At 57.0% G+C, this 12,904-nt stretch overlaps 4 protein-coding genes across 4 annotated transcripts; 1 reads left to right on the top strand and 3 right to left on the bottom strand.

Annotated features, from left to right (window-relative positions):
* Positions 1-109: 109 nt before the first annotated feature.
* F5144DRAFT_648898 (dicer-like protein 1) lies at positions 110-5,774 on the bottom strand. Its single transcript, XM_066792956.1, has 4 exons — positions 5,011-5,774; positions 3,892-4,955; positions 2,262-3,839; positions 110-2,214 (listed from the first exon to the last, which is right to left on the bottom strand). The coding sequence occupies exons 1-4, from the start codon at positions 5,477-5,479 to the stop codon at positions 574-576; spliced, it is 4,752 nt and encodes a 1,583-aa protein (XP_066642904.1). The 5' UTR covers positions 5,480-5,774; the 3' UTR covers positions 110-573.
* Positions 5,775-6,069: 295 nt separating this feature from the next.
* On the bottom strand, positions 6,070-6,994 carry F5144DRAFT_602551 (uncharacterized protein; the record flags this gene model as incomplete). The annotated part of the gene is made up of 2 exons (XM_066791216.1): positions 6,070-6,836; positions 6,955-6,994. The coding sequence occupies 2 exons, from the start codon at positions 6,992-6,994 to the stop codon at positions 6,070-6,072; spliced, it is 807 nt and encodes a 268-aa protein (XP_066642905.1).
* A 326-nt stretch (positions 6,995-7,320) lies between these two features.
* F5144DRAFT_572125 (TAP42-like protein) lies at positions 7,321-9,044 on the top strand. Its single transcript, XM_066788869.1, has one exon. It carries the CDS (start codon positions 7,433-7,435, stop codon positions 8,594-8,596), a length of 1,164 nt encoding a protein of 387 aa, XP_066642906.1. The 5' UTR covers positions 7,321-7,432; the 3' UTR covers positions 8,597-9,044.
* On the bottom strand, positions 8,727-12,174 carry F5144DRAFT_231372 (uncharacterized protein). The gene has a single exon (XM_066783233.1). The coding sequence runs from the start codon at positions 11,747-11,749 to the stop codon at positions 9,068-9,070; it is 2,682 nt and encodes an 893-aa protein (XP_066642907.1). The 5' UTR covers positions 11,750-12,174; the 3' UTR covers positions 8,727-9,067.
* Positions 12,175-12,904: the final 730 nt, after the last annotated feature.

Below are 12,904 nucleotides of genomic sequence, written 5' to 3' on the forward strand. Positions count from 1 at the left end.
TGAGGTTCTTTCTTTTTTTACCGTTGCGTACTTTGACCGTTGTGTACCCGTTTTCTTTCCGTAACTATCCGCGGTGTAGGATTGGCAGATGCATGCAAAGCAATATGAAGAGCCCCCAAGCCGCAGCTTCATCTCGTCCCTTTTTTGCCTGCATATGTATGCAACATGGAGTGCATGAGCAGTTGCATATACACGAAATTGGTTTACACAACCAAGATGATGCCAGCACCGGAAGATCCGGTCCTAGGTACCCAGGTAGTTAGGAAAGATCTTGCTCCTTTTCCTGAACTCCAGTCTTCACAAGGCCACGCGTAGTCCCGAATATGAACGGATCAGCACCGCAGACTATGTATCTCCGGAGCAAGCAACGCTCACTCTTGCCTCCAGAGTTTGAGCTTAGCAAGTGCCCGTAAACGGAACTCAGTCGTGAAACCTCCCTGTATATAACGCAAGAGTAGAATAACTATCTCCCCAAGTAAAGTTGGAAGCGCCCTCAGAAGAAAAGAACCGCAACCACCCACCAAATCATAAGGCAGGCAAAGCAGCCGGTTAGCTACCCAGTTAGCCGCAAAACTAAACCGCCGACCCATGATCCCCCCCCTCCAAACGCGCCCCCTCCTCCCCCTCCCCCACCGCCACCGACTCCTTCTCCTCCAGCACACAAGCACACCCATACGCCTTCCTAAACGCCTCCGCATCCATCCCCTCCAGCACCTGAATCGCCTTCTTCGCCGCCGCAATCTTCCCATACCGTCCACTCGCCGCGACCGCATGCGCCAACGTCAAACCATGCACCCTCACCGCACACACCACCTGGGGCGTTTCCAACTCCGCCCCCGCCCCCACCCCAACAACCGGCGGCAGATCCTTGACCAGCAGGCGCCACTCAGCACAGCGCATACGGCCCTGCATGATACCCGCGAGGAACGTCACAGGGTGCTTATTGGCAAAGGCATCGTACAGCCGCATGTCCTCGAAGAAGGGGCGGATGTGGTCGGCGAAGAAGGCGCGGACGCGCGCGAAGTCGTAGCGGCTGTCGACAAACACGGCGCCGACGTAGGCCTCGACCACGTCCGGGAGGCACTTGGGCGGGCGCGAGCAGCGCACCCAGAAGTCGCGGGCGAAGGATTCGGCGGGGAGGTCGCGGGCGACGGCGTCGTCGCGGGCGGATTGCAGGGCGTCTTCGATTTCGGTCACGTACTCGGTGATTTCTTTTTGGATGGCCGAGGAGCAGTAGGTGATGGCGCGGTGGAAGCCGAGGTAGACAGCGAGGCAGCCGAGGAATTGGTTGGAGACCATGGCCATCTTGTGTTCGGTCAGCCATTGGGGGTCGGCGCCGGGGAAGCGGTGGAAGAGGAATTCGACGGAGGCCATGTCGAGGAGGGCGTCGCCGAGGAACTCGAGGCGTTGGTAGGAGGGGAGTTTCTCGTACACGGACGGGTAGGTCGGGTGTTGGAAGGCGGACCGTAGAAGCCGCGGGTGGGTGAAGGCGTAGCCCATGCGGGCCTCGAAGCGCGCCGCCATGTCGAGCTGCGTCGAGTTGCACGGCGCCGTCTGCCACGCCGGTGGGGAGTAGGCCGCATAGTAGTCCGAGTAGGACGTCATGGTGTGGTTCTTGTCCTTGACCATGATGGTGACGGCGCGGATGGCGAGGTCGAAGTTGGGCGGCGTCTGTTCCTGGGCCGTCAGGTAGGCCGCGCCGATGAGCGCCTCGCAGACGTCGGCGATGGTCTTGTCCGCGAGGACGTGCTGGCGTGTGAGGTCCTTGCGTTTGCCCTTTTTCAGTGTCAGACCCTCTGGGTACCAGCTCCGCCGGTCGAAGGCCATGGAGCGGATGTGCTCTTCGAGTTTGACCTCGAGCGCGTTGTTGAACAGGTTGCGGTTGCAGATCAGAAGCATGCGCTCGACGTGGTACTCGAACTCGGCCTTGTCCGGGATGAGGGTGAAGATGGAAATGGTGGTGGCCATCTTGAGGAAGCAGTCCCCGAGGAATTCCAGCCGCTCGTAGTTGTTGCCCATGCCGCTTTGGAAGCTAATCTGTTCCGCATCGTGCTCGCCCGAGTTGTCGCTGTCCTTGGTAAACGCTTCGAGCGCAAGGTCCGGACGAACATTCAGATTAAGCATTTTACAGGCTTCCAGGGCGACAAGGTTCGAGTCGATGCGGTGCATGATGGCTGGGAAGTTATACGCCATGGCGACGAGGTCCGCCGGTAACTAACCTAGTCAGCATGGGCTCATAAACTCCATGTAATTGCACTTACCGGTGAGATCCTCAGGGGCTCCAGGACGATGAAACAGGGCTTCGGCTCCAGGTCATCGTCCCCGATGTGGTCATCCAAGAGGTTGCGGCGGATGGGCAATACCTCGGCCTCGACAACCGGTTGGTCCTCCCTCGGAGTGAGGAAGGTTCGTGACTTTGACCACGCGCTGAGGCTATAGTTGAGGATATCCTGCTTCTTGCACGATACGCGCCAGGCCCTGTGGCCCGGGGCAACGATGCCCTCGGGGACCATGTCGGTCGGTTTCATGTCGTAGCGGCGGCCTCGCAGGAAGAACTTCCGAGAACCATCGTACGGATCGGCAACATACTTGTTCTTAAAGAAGTCGTCCGGCTCGCTGCCAAAAGCATACGCAACGCGCTCGTTGTCCCGAACGAACGTCACTGCGTCCCAATCGATAATCCGGCCCAGGTCGGTGACAGACGGAAAATCGGAGTCATGTTGCAACAGCGTCGGAGCGAGAAAGTACGGCAGTTGGGCAGCCGTGGCTTCGTATTCCTTGCTGAATATGTCTTTGAAGATGGCCAAGGTAACGGCGACCAGCCCTTGGATTTGATTGTCATCAAGTTCAACCCGTCCAGGGACCGGGACACAGTGAACTGCTGAGGAGCGGTTCTTTCCAAAGTAGAGTGGGAATGAAGCAATCTGCGGAATCGGCTGCCGGGTCAAGAGGAGGAGCGGAGACGAGTGACGGGCGAGGGCAGTTGGGTCCGCCAGGGCCAGTGCCATGGCAAAGAGCTCTGTAGGCTCGCCCAGGGCAGACCACAGCTCGGGCTTGATGCGCATCTTGTACTGCTCCTTCTTCTTGGAGCTGACAGCGAGTCGGGCATTGCGCATGGCAGGGAGCTGCTTGGTGAAGGTGGGCCGCAGGTGTTGATCGAGATACTTGCCTTTGATCAGCATGAGGCACATCTCATAAGCTGCCGAGCACTTGGCCACCGCCTTGCTCCCGTATACCCTCCCAGTCGCACTCCTGATGGGAGATGACTCCGGTAATGTCACCTCGCACTGGTAGCCCCCTTGGACTGGCAGGACGAGGTAGCCGGCGGTCAGGTTGACCTCGGGCGGGTGTGGGAGCGAGGCCACAAAGGCTGCCAGGCATATCAAGCTCTGCTTGTAATTGAGCCTCGCACCGGTTTCCGGGACGGTGTACTGCCTCTGGTCTTTCTCCTTGCGCAAAAAGTACTCCATGTCGAAGTTGTTCCCCGTGAGCTTCCTGTCTTCCGGCAAGGACTCACAAAACTTTCGGAGAGCATCTTCGCTCTGCTGGTTTTGGCATAGCTTCCTTATATGCTCTTCATTTTCCGATTCAACCATGTGAATGTATATCGACCCTTCCTGGCGAGCTCTCCCGCGGGATTGGATGTACTGTATCAGGGTATTGTTGAGATCATATCTTATGATGACGTTGCAGTCAGGGATATCGAGCCCCTCCTCGGCGACGGAGGTGGCAAAGATGCAGTTGAGCTCACCCTTCTTGAACTTGATGATGGTCAAAACCTGGTCACGATATGTCACTTTGGCGTTGTCGTAGCTCGCCTCGGGACGGCCACCCCCAACCTATCCTCCGTCAGCATCGCAACTCCCAACTGATCTCACTTAGGGGCCCTACCAGAATACCGGGTTCGAGACCTGGGATTCTCATCTCTGGTTGCTGCAGCAGGTCGGTCAGGAGTGAAGCCACGTTTCGCTGCCTGACAAATACAATGCATCGTCGCTTGTGGTCGACGCCACGAAATTCACCTCGGAGAATCCTCAGTAGTATGACAACCTTGGGTGATAGGAGGTCGGAACTCGGGGGTGCGAACTCGTGCTGGTCCACGAGCCTATGCGCCTCGCGCACCTTGTTGACTTGCGCGGCTATTTCCTGGCTGTACGCAGATTTACGGAGAATCTCTCTCTCTGTCTTGGCCTCCAGCTTAACCACTTCCTCCTCTCGAAAGAAAAGTTGCCAATACCGGTCGGCGCACCAGGGGCCAAGCTCAGCGGGGGCCGCGGCAGTGAAGGCGAAAGGCTTCTGGAACAAGCGGTGTTCACCGACGAGATCCTTCAGGGCCCGGTTGAGTCCTGTTTCAAACTGTGGCAAGCATTTATCATACGCGACCGTCACTTCGCGTTTCAGTTTGGTTGAGCTGTTGTGGAGAGCGGTTGGGTCAGCCACGGTGGCGATCTGACTGTGAAGGAGACCTTCAAGCTCGGCGGCGGCAATCTTTGGGTCGATCTGAGCATCGACAGGAGAGGCTGTCATGCCTAGGATGCGCGGCCTCTTATTGAGATCCTTTACTTCCGCGTAGAAGTCTTTGATGATGCGAGCATATGGGTGATTCTTTTTGGTGTGATGAGCCTCATCAAAGACCAGAAGATTTATCTGGTCCATCCGGATGTAAGAGTGGGTGAGGCATTGGTAGAGAATCTCGGCCGTGCAGACAATGGCCATATTCTCGTCGAAGGTCTTGTGCCAGAAATCTTGGGTCACATCCTCGACCATGTCGCCGCAGAACTTCTCTAGAGGGTAGTCTAGGTTGCAGGCTAGGACGGCATGTTGCTGGAACACGAGAGCCACTTTGTCAACGAGGAAGAAAGCGATGCGCTTCGGAAGACGTTTAGACCGGTCCGCCAGCTCATTCTGAATAGTCCACCGCAAGAGCAAGGCTGCGATTAGGGTCTTGCCAGAGCCTGGAAAGCGTCAGCTGCGAAGTCCAAAAACAGAACATTCTAAAGAAAGTATTACCCGTATCGAGTACGGCAATGGTGTTCTGCGTCTTTGCCCGCTCGAAAAGCTCGAGCTGGTAGTCACGGGGGCTGGTGATGATGCGCTTGTTTTCAAAGTCCCTGATCAGCGACTGAAAAGTCTTGCCGTCGTCGTCGACAATAAACTTATCCAGACCCTTAGAAAGGTCCTGCTGGTTCTCCTCAATCCACACGTCAAAGGCGGCATGATCTGCTCGTTTCCTCTCAGAGATCTTGCGCGGCTTCCGCGGATCGTTGACTATCCATTTCTTGGTATCGGGATCATCATCTTCTTGGTCGGTATCCCCAGCGTTGGCCAAAGCATCATCGTCGAAGGGAGTGGCAGGGGATTCTTCAGATGAGCGGTTCAAAGCCGGCTCATCGATATCCATCAAGTCAATATCGGCCACTGGAGAATGCGACTGCAATCGCGGCAGTGCCGACGATGCCTCTTCCATTTCTGCGCTCATCGTTGTGGTGGTGCAGAGCAGGAGCGTGCCAATCTCGGGCAAGAAAGTAGGCGGGCAAGAAAAGCAAGTGAATAAAGTTTTGTATCGATTCGGGCTACCAATTCATTCTAGGAATATCAGATTTGTGGTTGTGATTTCTTGATGGAAGGTGCGAGGGGAACGGGTTGGGTTATGTGTGAGAGAGGGAGAGAGGTGTGTGAATGACGAGAATGGGGTCGGAGTTTGGGTTTAGTTTGTTGGAAGCAGCTGCAGGCTTCCAGCGAAGTTAAAATGAAAGAGGAATCCTTATAGGCCAAATAAAATAAAATAAAAATACAAACGGAGCTGAGGCCTACCAACGCCTTCGATACCTAACTCAGCTCAGAGACTTCAGTTCGCGGCTTCAAGGTTGTGATGTTGCCCAACTTCTACTTCCGGCACAGAGGCGGGGGAGAGACAAGGTACTGAATAAGACTCACGATTATCGACTCACGATGCTAAAACTCGCTTAACTGTGAATGCGGTATCGGAAGAATTGGCCATCAAACCGTTTCTTGAATCCGGGTGAGTGTTGAACATCAGACGGATACTTGGGTAGTTGAGGCCCACCATCATGGACTAAGCCTCTCTAGCGTCCATTTATCGCCGCCGTCCTTCCCCTTAGTACGGTCATACACAAACCGGTCATGCAACCGGCTCTGCCGCCCCTGCCAGAACTCAACCCGCTCAGGCACGATCCTCAGCCCACCCCAGAACTCAGGCACAGGTATATGGTCGGCACCTTCAAACCTAGCCTCAGTCTCCTTGACCCAGTTGTCCAGCATCGTCCGGCCGTCGTCGCCCTCCACGCTCGCATCTGGTCGCAGCACCGCACTCTGCCGGCTTGACCATGCCCCTATCCGGCTCCCCCTCACCCGCGTATCGAAATACCCCTGGCTCTCCGCCGCGGGCAGTCGCTCCACCCTCCCCTCCACCCGGATCTGCCTCTCCAGCGGCTCCCACCAGAACACCAGCGACGCCCAGGGGTTCCCGGTGCTCGAACCATCCTCGGTCCCGAACAAGTCCCGGGCCTTGCCGCTCGTGTCGAAGTTGCTGTATATGACGAACCCCTTGGCGTCGAGCTCCTTCATGTACACCATGCGGGCCGACACACGACCCGACGGGAGCTGCGCCGTGGAGAGAGTACAGGACTCTGGGTGTGGGACCCCTGAGCCGGGCTGGGATGCCTCATCGAACCAGGCGTGGAATTGCCGGATGGGGTCGTCGGGGGCTAGGTCGGTCCGCTTCAGGCCACCGAGGTGCTCAGTCTTGAGGAACTGGCCTGCCTGGGTTGGGACGATGGAGATTTCGAAAGTTTGGGGTGCGCCTGCGGGAGCAACTGTGGGAGGTAAGCACAGAGGTGTGAGTGAGCAGTTCAGATAAGCGGGTTAGCGATGATGGGGATGGGGTGATGAACTAAGGTAAGCAAAAAGAGTTAATAATTAATGATGACCTACATATTAGCTTGTCCCCATCTTGGTTTGGGTAGAGCGCCATTTTTGCGGCAGGCAAAGTTCGTAATCCTCTAGCAAACACGGGCCGTAGGTGTGAACAGCAAAGGGTTAAATTTCTCATGGAGAACCGAGAAAGTACAGGCTTCGAGAAGATGCGAGCTCAACATCGGATGAGATGGAATGACACCACCCACTCACCCACTGCGCTCTAAGTTAGCAGTTGGGAGGGCCAATAAGGCAGGGATTGGTTATATGCTTGGCAAGGATTGTTAACCCCACTTCTGCTTTCGAGAAAATACCCCGCCATCGCAGAGCTACGATAAGATAAGGCCATCCAGACCCCTGGGCCCGTTACTGTAACCGTAGCCACCAAGGCGGATTGAAACCAATCTGAACTGTAATCTCTGCTCAACTTTGCTGACGACGGCCTTGATTCCACCACTTCACCTATCCCGACGACAATAATTTAAAAGCTAGAGTCATGGACGACGATCCTCGGTCACTCAAGGTCCTCTTCGCCGATGCAGAATCTAAACGTCTTGCCCTATCCAACTCTCCATTTCCCCCAAACTCGACACAATACGCCGACACAATATCTTCGGCAGTGAAACTCTACCGGGACTGCCTTACTCTCATTGGCGCTCTCTCCATCTTCAGCCCGAACGAGTCACTCGAGGACCTGTCAACCAGCGACCTACCTTTTCTCCTGATAAATTTCCACCTCGCCGAGGTCACCCAGAGACTGCCCTCCTCGTCACCCCAAGAGCGCAAGCGCATCCTCTCCGCCGCCCGTGACGCCTACGAACGTTATCTCCATCTCCTCGACAGCTACGATCTCCTATCACCCACCCACAAGAAAACTCACGAGCAATACACCGATGAACCCACCACCTTTAGCACCATATCCGCCTCCGACCCCGAAGCCCGCCGCAACGCCAAGATAGCCAACTTCAAGACAGAAAAAGAGCTCCGCACCAAGCTAGAATACCTCCGCCGCCGACCCGAGTATGGCACCGAGGACGACCGGAGCGGCGGAGTCATCGGCGGGGACGAGGACGCCGTGCGCGAAGTCCACCTCGCCCACCTCCACTACAGCACCCACATGACCTTCCAAGCGCTCGAGGGGCTCAACCGGGAGTGGGAGATCCTAGCCCTCGCACCCCCCCCACAAACCGACGGCAGCTCTGACTCACGCGGGGCAGCAGCAACAGCAGCAGCAGAAGACGACGACGCCCGTCGCAGGCAGCGCTACACAGCCGGGGGGCTCGGCGACAACAACAACAACAGCTACAGCGAGCGCCTCGACCAGCCACTGAGCGGGGGCCTGGGCCGGGGCGGCCCGCTGCTCTCGCGGGAGGGCAAGCCGCTGCAGCCGTTCACGCTGCTGGGCAACCGGCAGGAGCTGGCGCGCGGCGTGTTCCGGCCGGGCCACAACCTGCCGACCATGACCATCGACGAGTATCTGGACGAGGAGCGGGCGCGGGGCGGCATCATCGAGGGCGGCGGCGAGGCGAGCTGGCATCGGCCTGAGCCGGACGAGGATGATATTGAGAAGGCGGATGCTGAGACCATGAAGGCGCGCGAGTGGGATGAGTTTGTCGAGGCGAATCCGAAGGGGAGTGGGAATACCTTGAATCGGGGATAGTGGGGGGTGTGGGAGTGGGTGGTGTATGTGATGAAGCTCAGGTTGAATACATGTCATCATGTACAATGTAAAGAAATATGTGCCACCTGCTGCAGTTTTACTGGCGGTGAATGCTATCCTCCTGGACTTTAAATTGCCTAGATCCCCAAAGCACGCGTGATATGGATAGCCCGGGGCGGTGATATATGTGCTTCGTGATCGTGTGCTGTATTCCTTTTGGTTGCTTTTAGAAGGTTATCCCGAGTCTATGAGAGAAAGCTGTAAGATAAAGAATACACAAAAGGATAAAGGTGAGAAAAAGAATGTTAAGAAGTAAAAAGAGGAACCAAGCCAAATCCCAACCCATCCATCAAGAAAAAGATCCTGAACGCCAGCCCCGGTTACCTATTATCCCATTCCGTAACCACCCCCATCCCACCGCCAACCAACCAACCCACCCAAGAAACGGCACCCGCCCTCCCAACCCCAGAATCACCGTGCATCCTCCACCTGGATATCCCCATCCCCATCCCCATCCACATCCAAATCCTCAAACCCATCCAACGTCGAACTCCCATCATCCTCATCCTCATCCTCATCCGCACTCCCCTCATCCAAATCCAACTCCATCTCATCCGAATCCCACGCAAACTCCTCCACCCCCCCACCACCACCCTCCCCCTCCCCTTCAACCTCATCCACATACCTCTCAATCGCCAACCCCTGCGCCTGATGCCCCGCCGGCTGCGCATACCTCGCGTCCGCATACAGCCCATCCTCCTCCTCCCCCGCCATGGTAAACGACTCTGACGGCGTCGGCGTCGCGCCACGGGACCCCTCCATGTCCATGGTGCCGCTGGTAGCGGTGCCGCTGCTGCGGTGGGCGGCTAGGCTGCGGCCCGCGGTGGGTGTGCTCATGATCCAGTCGTCGGTGCGGCTAGAGGTGGTGTTGTGGCTGCTGAGGGCGAGGTTGCCGACGCCGAGGTCGGAGGGGGCGATGGTGGAGGCGGGGGCGGCGTCGGTGGCGGTGCCGACGGTGGTGGCGGTTCCCGCGGTGGTGTGGCCGGTGTGGTAGGCCGGGCCGGGCTCGGAGGGCCCCATGTCGGTGGAGGGGACGTGGTCCTGGAAGACGCCGCCGGTGCCGTCGTCGAGGCCGTCGGCCCAGATGGGCAGGTAGCCGAGCTCGCGGTCGTCGAGGGAGAGGAGTTGGTGGTCGGAGAGGAAGAGCGGGATGCTGGTGGCGGACTCGTTGTCGCGCATCCAGATCGTGTGGCTGGGCAGGTGGCGGTCGCCGAGGGCCCGCGTCTCGCGGCTGAGCACGTGGTAGAAGCGGGCTGGGTTGAAGGTGACTAGTTCGGGGATCAGCTGGCGCGCGGGTGTCTGGTCGAGCGCCGTAACCACGAGGGGGTTGGTGGCTGCCGGGCCGTCGGGGTCTGATGCGCCGTCGATGAAGGCGCGCCGGTGCTCGATGGGGTCCATGGTGGCGGGATCGTAGGGGTGCGCGATGGTGGGCGCCACCGCTTCGGCCAGGGCGCGCTGCAGTTCGAGGTTGAACTTCTCGACGTGCTCCAAGAGGGGCATGCCATCGTGTTCGGTCTTCATGATCTGGTCGTAGGGGTGGATCCAAATCAGTTGGTTCCAGAAGAAAGGGGTAAGGAGTTTTTGAGTGGGGTTGAGGGTCCAGTAGAGGCCGAGGAGGGGCTTGCGGCTGATGCTAGGGACGTAGTGTCTGCGCTGGGCCTCGAGTAGTTCTTCGCGGAGCCTGTTCGTGGCATTGAGCGTATTGAGGTTGAGGGCGTTGTCAACCCATTCATGGAAGGTAGCGAGGAGGGCGGCAGTCAGGTTGTTGTAGGCAGTTAAGAGGGGGTGGCTAGGCGCGAAAATAGCAGTGATGGTGGCGCCGTACGCTTGCAGCTTCTCCCACTCCATGATGGGGTTTAGGAGGTTATTGAAGACGTCGTCGGACTGGAGCATCTTGAGCGTTTCGCCCATGCGTTCGGCAAATGCGCGGCTGGCATACTCAACCGGATCGGAAGGGTAGTCGCCGTATTCGTCCCGGCGGCGTTGGGCCCATGTCATCGGAGGTTTGGAAGTCACCGGGCCTGACGAAGCGTAGTCGACGGCAAGTTCGTTGACGAGTATCTTGAACGCGGTGGTCAGGACACTCGGAATCTTGAGTGCGTAAGCCAGCCGGAAAGCGATCTCCGGGCAGATCTCGATGAATTTGGTGTTTGGAGGAGCCACAAGCCACTGGGTGACGGGGTCGACCACAACCTGTGGCACCTCGAGAGCGATGGCCACCTGGGCAACGGTCCATAGGCGCACAGCCGAGTTTAGGAGAAGGCCATCGCCGTTGATGGCCCTGAGCACGCGGACAATGGCGACCCGGTGCCGGATCGGGCAGTAGTCTTCTACCTTGCGCCAGGCGGGGATATGGCTCTGGCCGGGACCCAGATCGTCGACGATGCCGGGAATCCAGTCCTTGCCTTGCCACTCAGTGTAGTCTGTCAGGCCTGCACGTACAGTTAGCGGGAGAAGGTGAACAACACCGATAGATGCTGCCCGTGCGTGGCCGTACGTACACGTGAGGTTCTTGCAAACATCGTCGTGACCGAGAGTGAGTATCGCGCCCACAGCTTTGTCGGCTAGGGGGCGGCTAGGATGACCGATAGCCTGCTCGAGAATGGGATTGGGGAAATACTGGCCGGCCAGAAACCAGATCTTGACCATCTGAGGCAGCCACAACGCGGCGGTGAGCTCGGCCAGTTCGGCCCCTTCTGCTGGCGGGGTGAAATCCAGAATGAATTTGATGCCGCGCGGCAACTCGCGCTCGAAGCCGTGCCGTCGACGGAAGCGGGCCTGGGCCCTAGGTGTGAACATCTCGTCGATTTTCTTAGATTCCAGACTGACGAGCTTGTCGTAGCTCATGCGGAGCTGGATGTCCTGGCACCACCGCTTCCCGTCGCAGGCCATTCTTAAGCTGTCATCTTTGGGGAAAGTTACGATGGCGAGTACTGTGCCTTGCCTGTCAGTCGTGGCTGGGCTCCGAGTCGCCGAGAGTTCCATCAAGTGCGTGTCGATGGCATTCGACGTGGCCTGGCTTAATCCGCTATTGTCGGTAACTGAAGCGAAAGGGAAAGAGACGGCCGAGGCCGGGGAGGAGGATGTATCCATCCTCAAAGACTTAGGTTTGGATCACCCGCGCACTCGAAGATGATGGTTCTGGGGGGATTTGGAAGCAAGTTCTCCCTACTGAAGTTTTCCAGATGCGGTTTTTGAAATGGTAGAATAATTTCGAGAGGAAGAGGCGCGGTAGAAGATAGGTAAGTGTAGCAAGTTTAAGCAAGGTAAGGTGGTAAGGCAGGCAGGTCAGGTAGATAGGCAGTAGAGTAAATCAGCGGAGAGCCTGTTAGTGCACACAGCCTGGCCAGCAAACCACGTAAATCTGCAAGCACTGGCAGAGCAGGGCATCCGAGGCAGCCTTGTGGTTTCTTAAACGATGTGCTTGGTCTGAAAGGGCGACGCTATTGGCCGCTCGGATCTGAAGGCACTGAAAGCTTGGGGGCCATGGTAGGAGAGAAATGCCAAAGTCATATTTTTGGTCAAAGACTTGAGGTTTCCCCTTATGAAGATGAGGGGTGAGGTGACTCCAAAGCTAGATTGGGGGGTTCTTTGCAGGCTGCGCCACCGAGTTGCCGGTCCAACTGCCCAACTGCGAAGAGCCCCGAGAGTTATTGAGGTTGCAGATCCAATCAGTGGCCATAAAGAAAGGTGACGCAGCTGTCACACTGTTTGTCATATGCCGCTGGTAACTGAGTAACCTAGGTACTGTGGTAAGTGTAAATCTATACCATATCAATTGCATACCTATAAAATCGTCGTAGCATTTAGGTATTCGCGAGAGAGTCGAATTACCCGGGGCCAAGATGCTCTTACTGAGCACCTCTTTTTTCTTCGAATGATCATCGCGGATGTCGAATCAAAATCAGCTGCAACCATAAAAACCTCAAGCTGGCTCCAGTGATGCCTAATGAGGACGGGCTGCTCTTTCCAATGGCCATGCCGCGTCACCCAGTCGAGGGTACCTGCTGGAAGTGCAAAAGAGAAACCGTCCGATGTCAGAACCGGTATTTAATTGAACAAGCCAATCGGGCTGCCCCTGCCTTGAACGCGGCGTGGAGATCAAGGCAAGATTCAGATGCTGCCTTCGGATGGAAACTACCTTACCTTACCTAGTCATCTTCCCCCTATTGCGGGTTAAAGTGTGGAATTCGTCATGAGAACTATGGAAGAGAACTGAGGACGCGCAGCCTTGATGGAATGGACTCT

Source organism: Chaetomium tenue (genome assembly GCF_020726465.1).
Source record: "Chaetomium tenue strain MPI-SDFR-AT-0079 chromosome Unknown F5144scaffold_4, whole genome shotgun sequence".
Classification (NCBI taxonomy): Eukaryota; Fungi; Ascomycota; class Sordariomycetes; order Sordariales; family Chaetomiaceae; genus Chaetomium; species Chaetomium tenue.

What these genes read in the sequence shown, in the direction of transcription:
- F5144DRAFT_648898 (XM_066792956.1), bottom strand. Translation starts at nt 5,479, where the DNA reads ATGAGCGCAGAAATGGAAGAGGCATCGTCGGCACTGCCGCGATTGCAG. An exon ending in CATTGCCGTACTCGATACGG is followed by an intron (nt 4,956 to 5,010) that starts GTAATACTTTCT and finishes GACGCTTTCCAG; the next exon opens with GCTCTGGCAAGACCCTAATC. An exon ending in GTCTCGAACCCGGTATTCTG is followed by an intron (nt 3,840 to 3,891) that starts GTAGGGCCCCTA and finishes GACGGAGGATAG; the next exon opens with GTTGGGGGTGGCCGTCCCGA.
- F5144DRAFT_572125 (XM_066788869.1), top strand. Translation starts at nt 7,433, where the DNA reads ATGGACGACGATCCTCGGTCACTCAAGGTCCTCTTCGCCGATGCAGAA.
- F5144DRAFT_231372 (XM_066783233.1), bottom strand. Translation starts at nt 11,749, where the DNA reads ATGGATACATCCTCCTCCCCGGCCTCGGCCGTCTCTTTCCCTTTCGCT.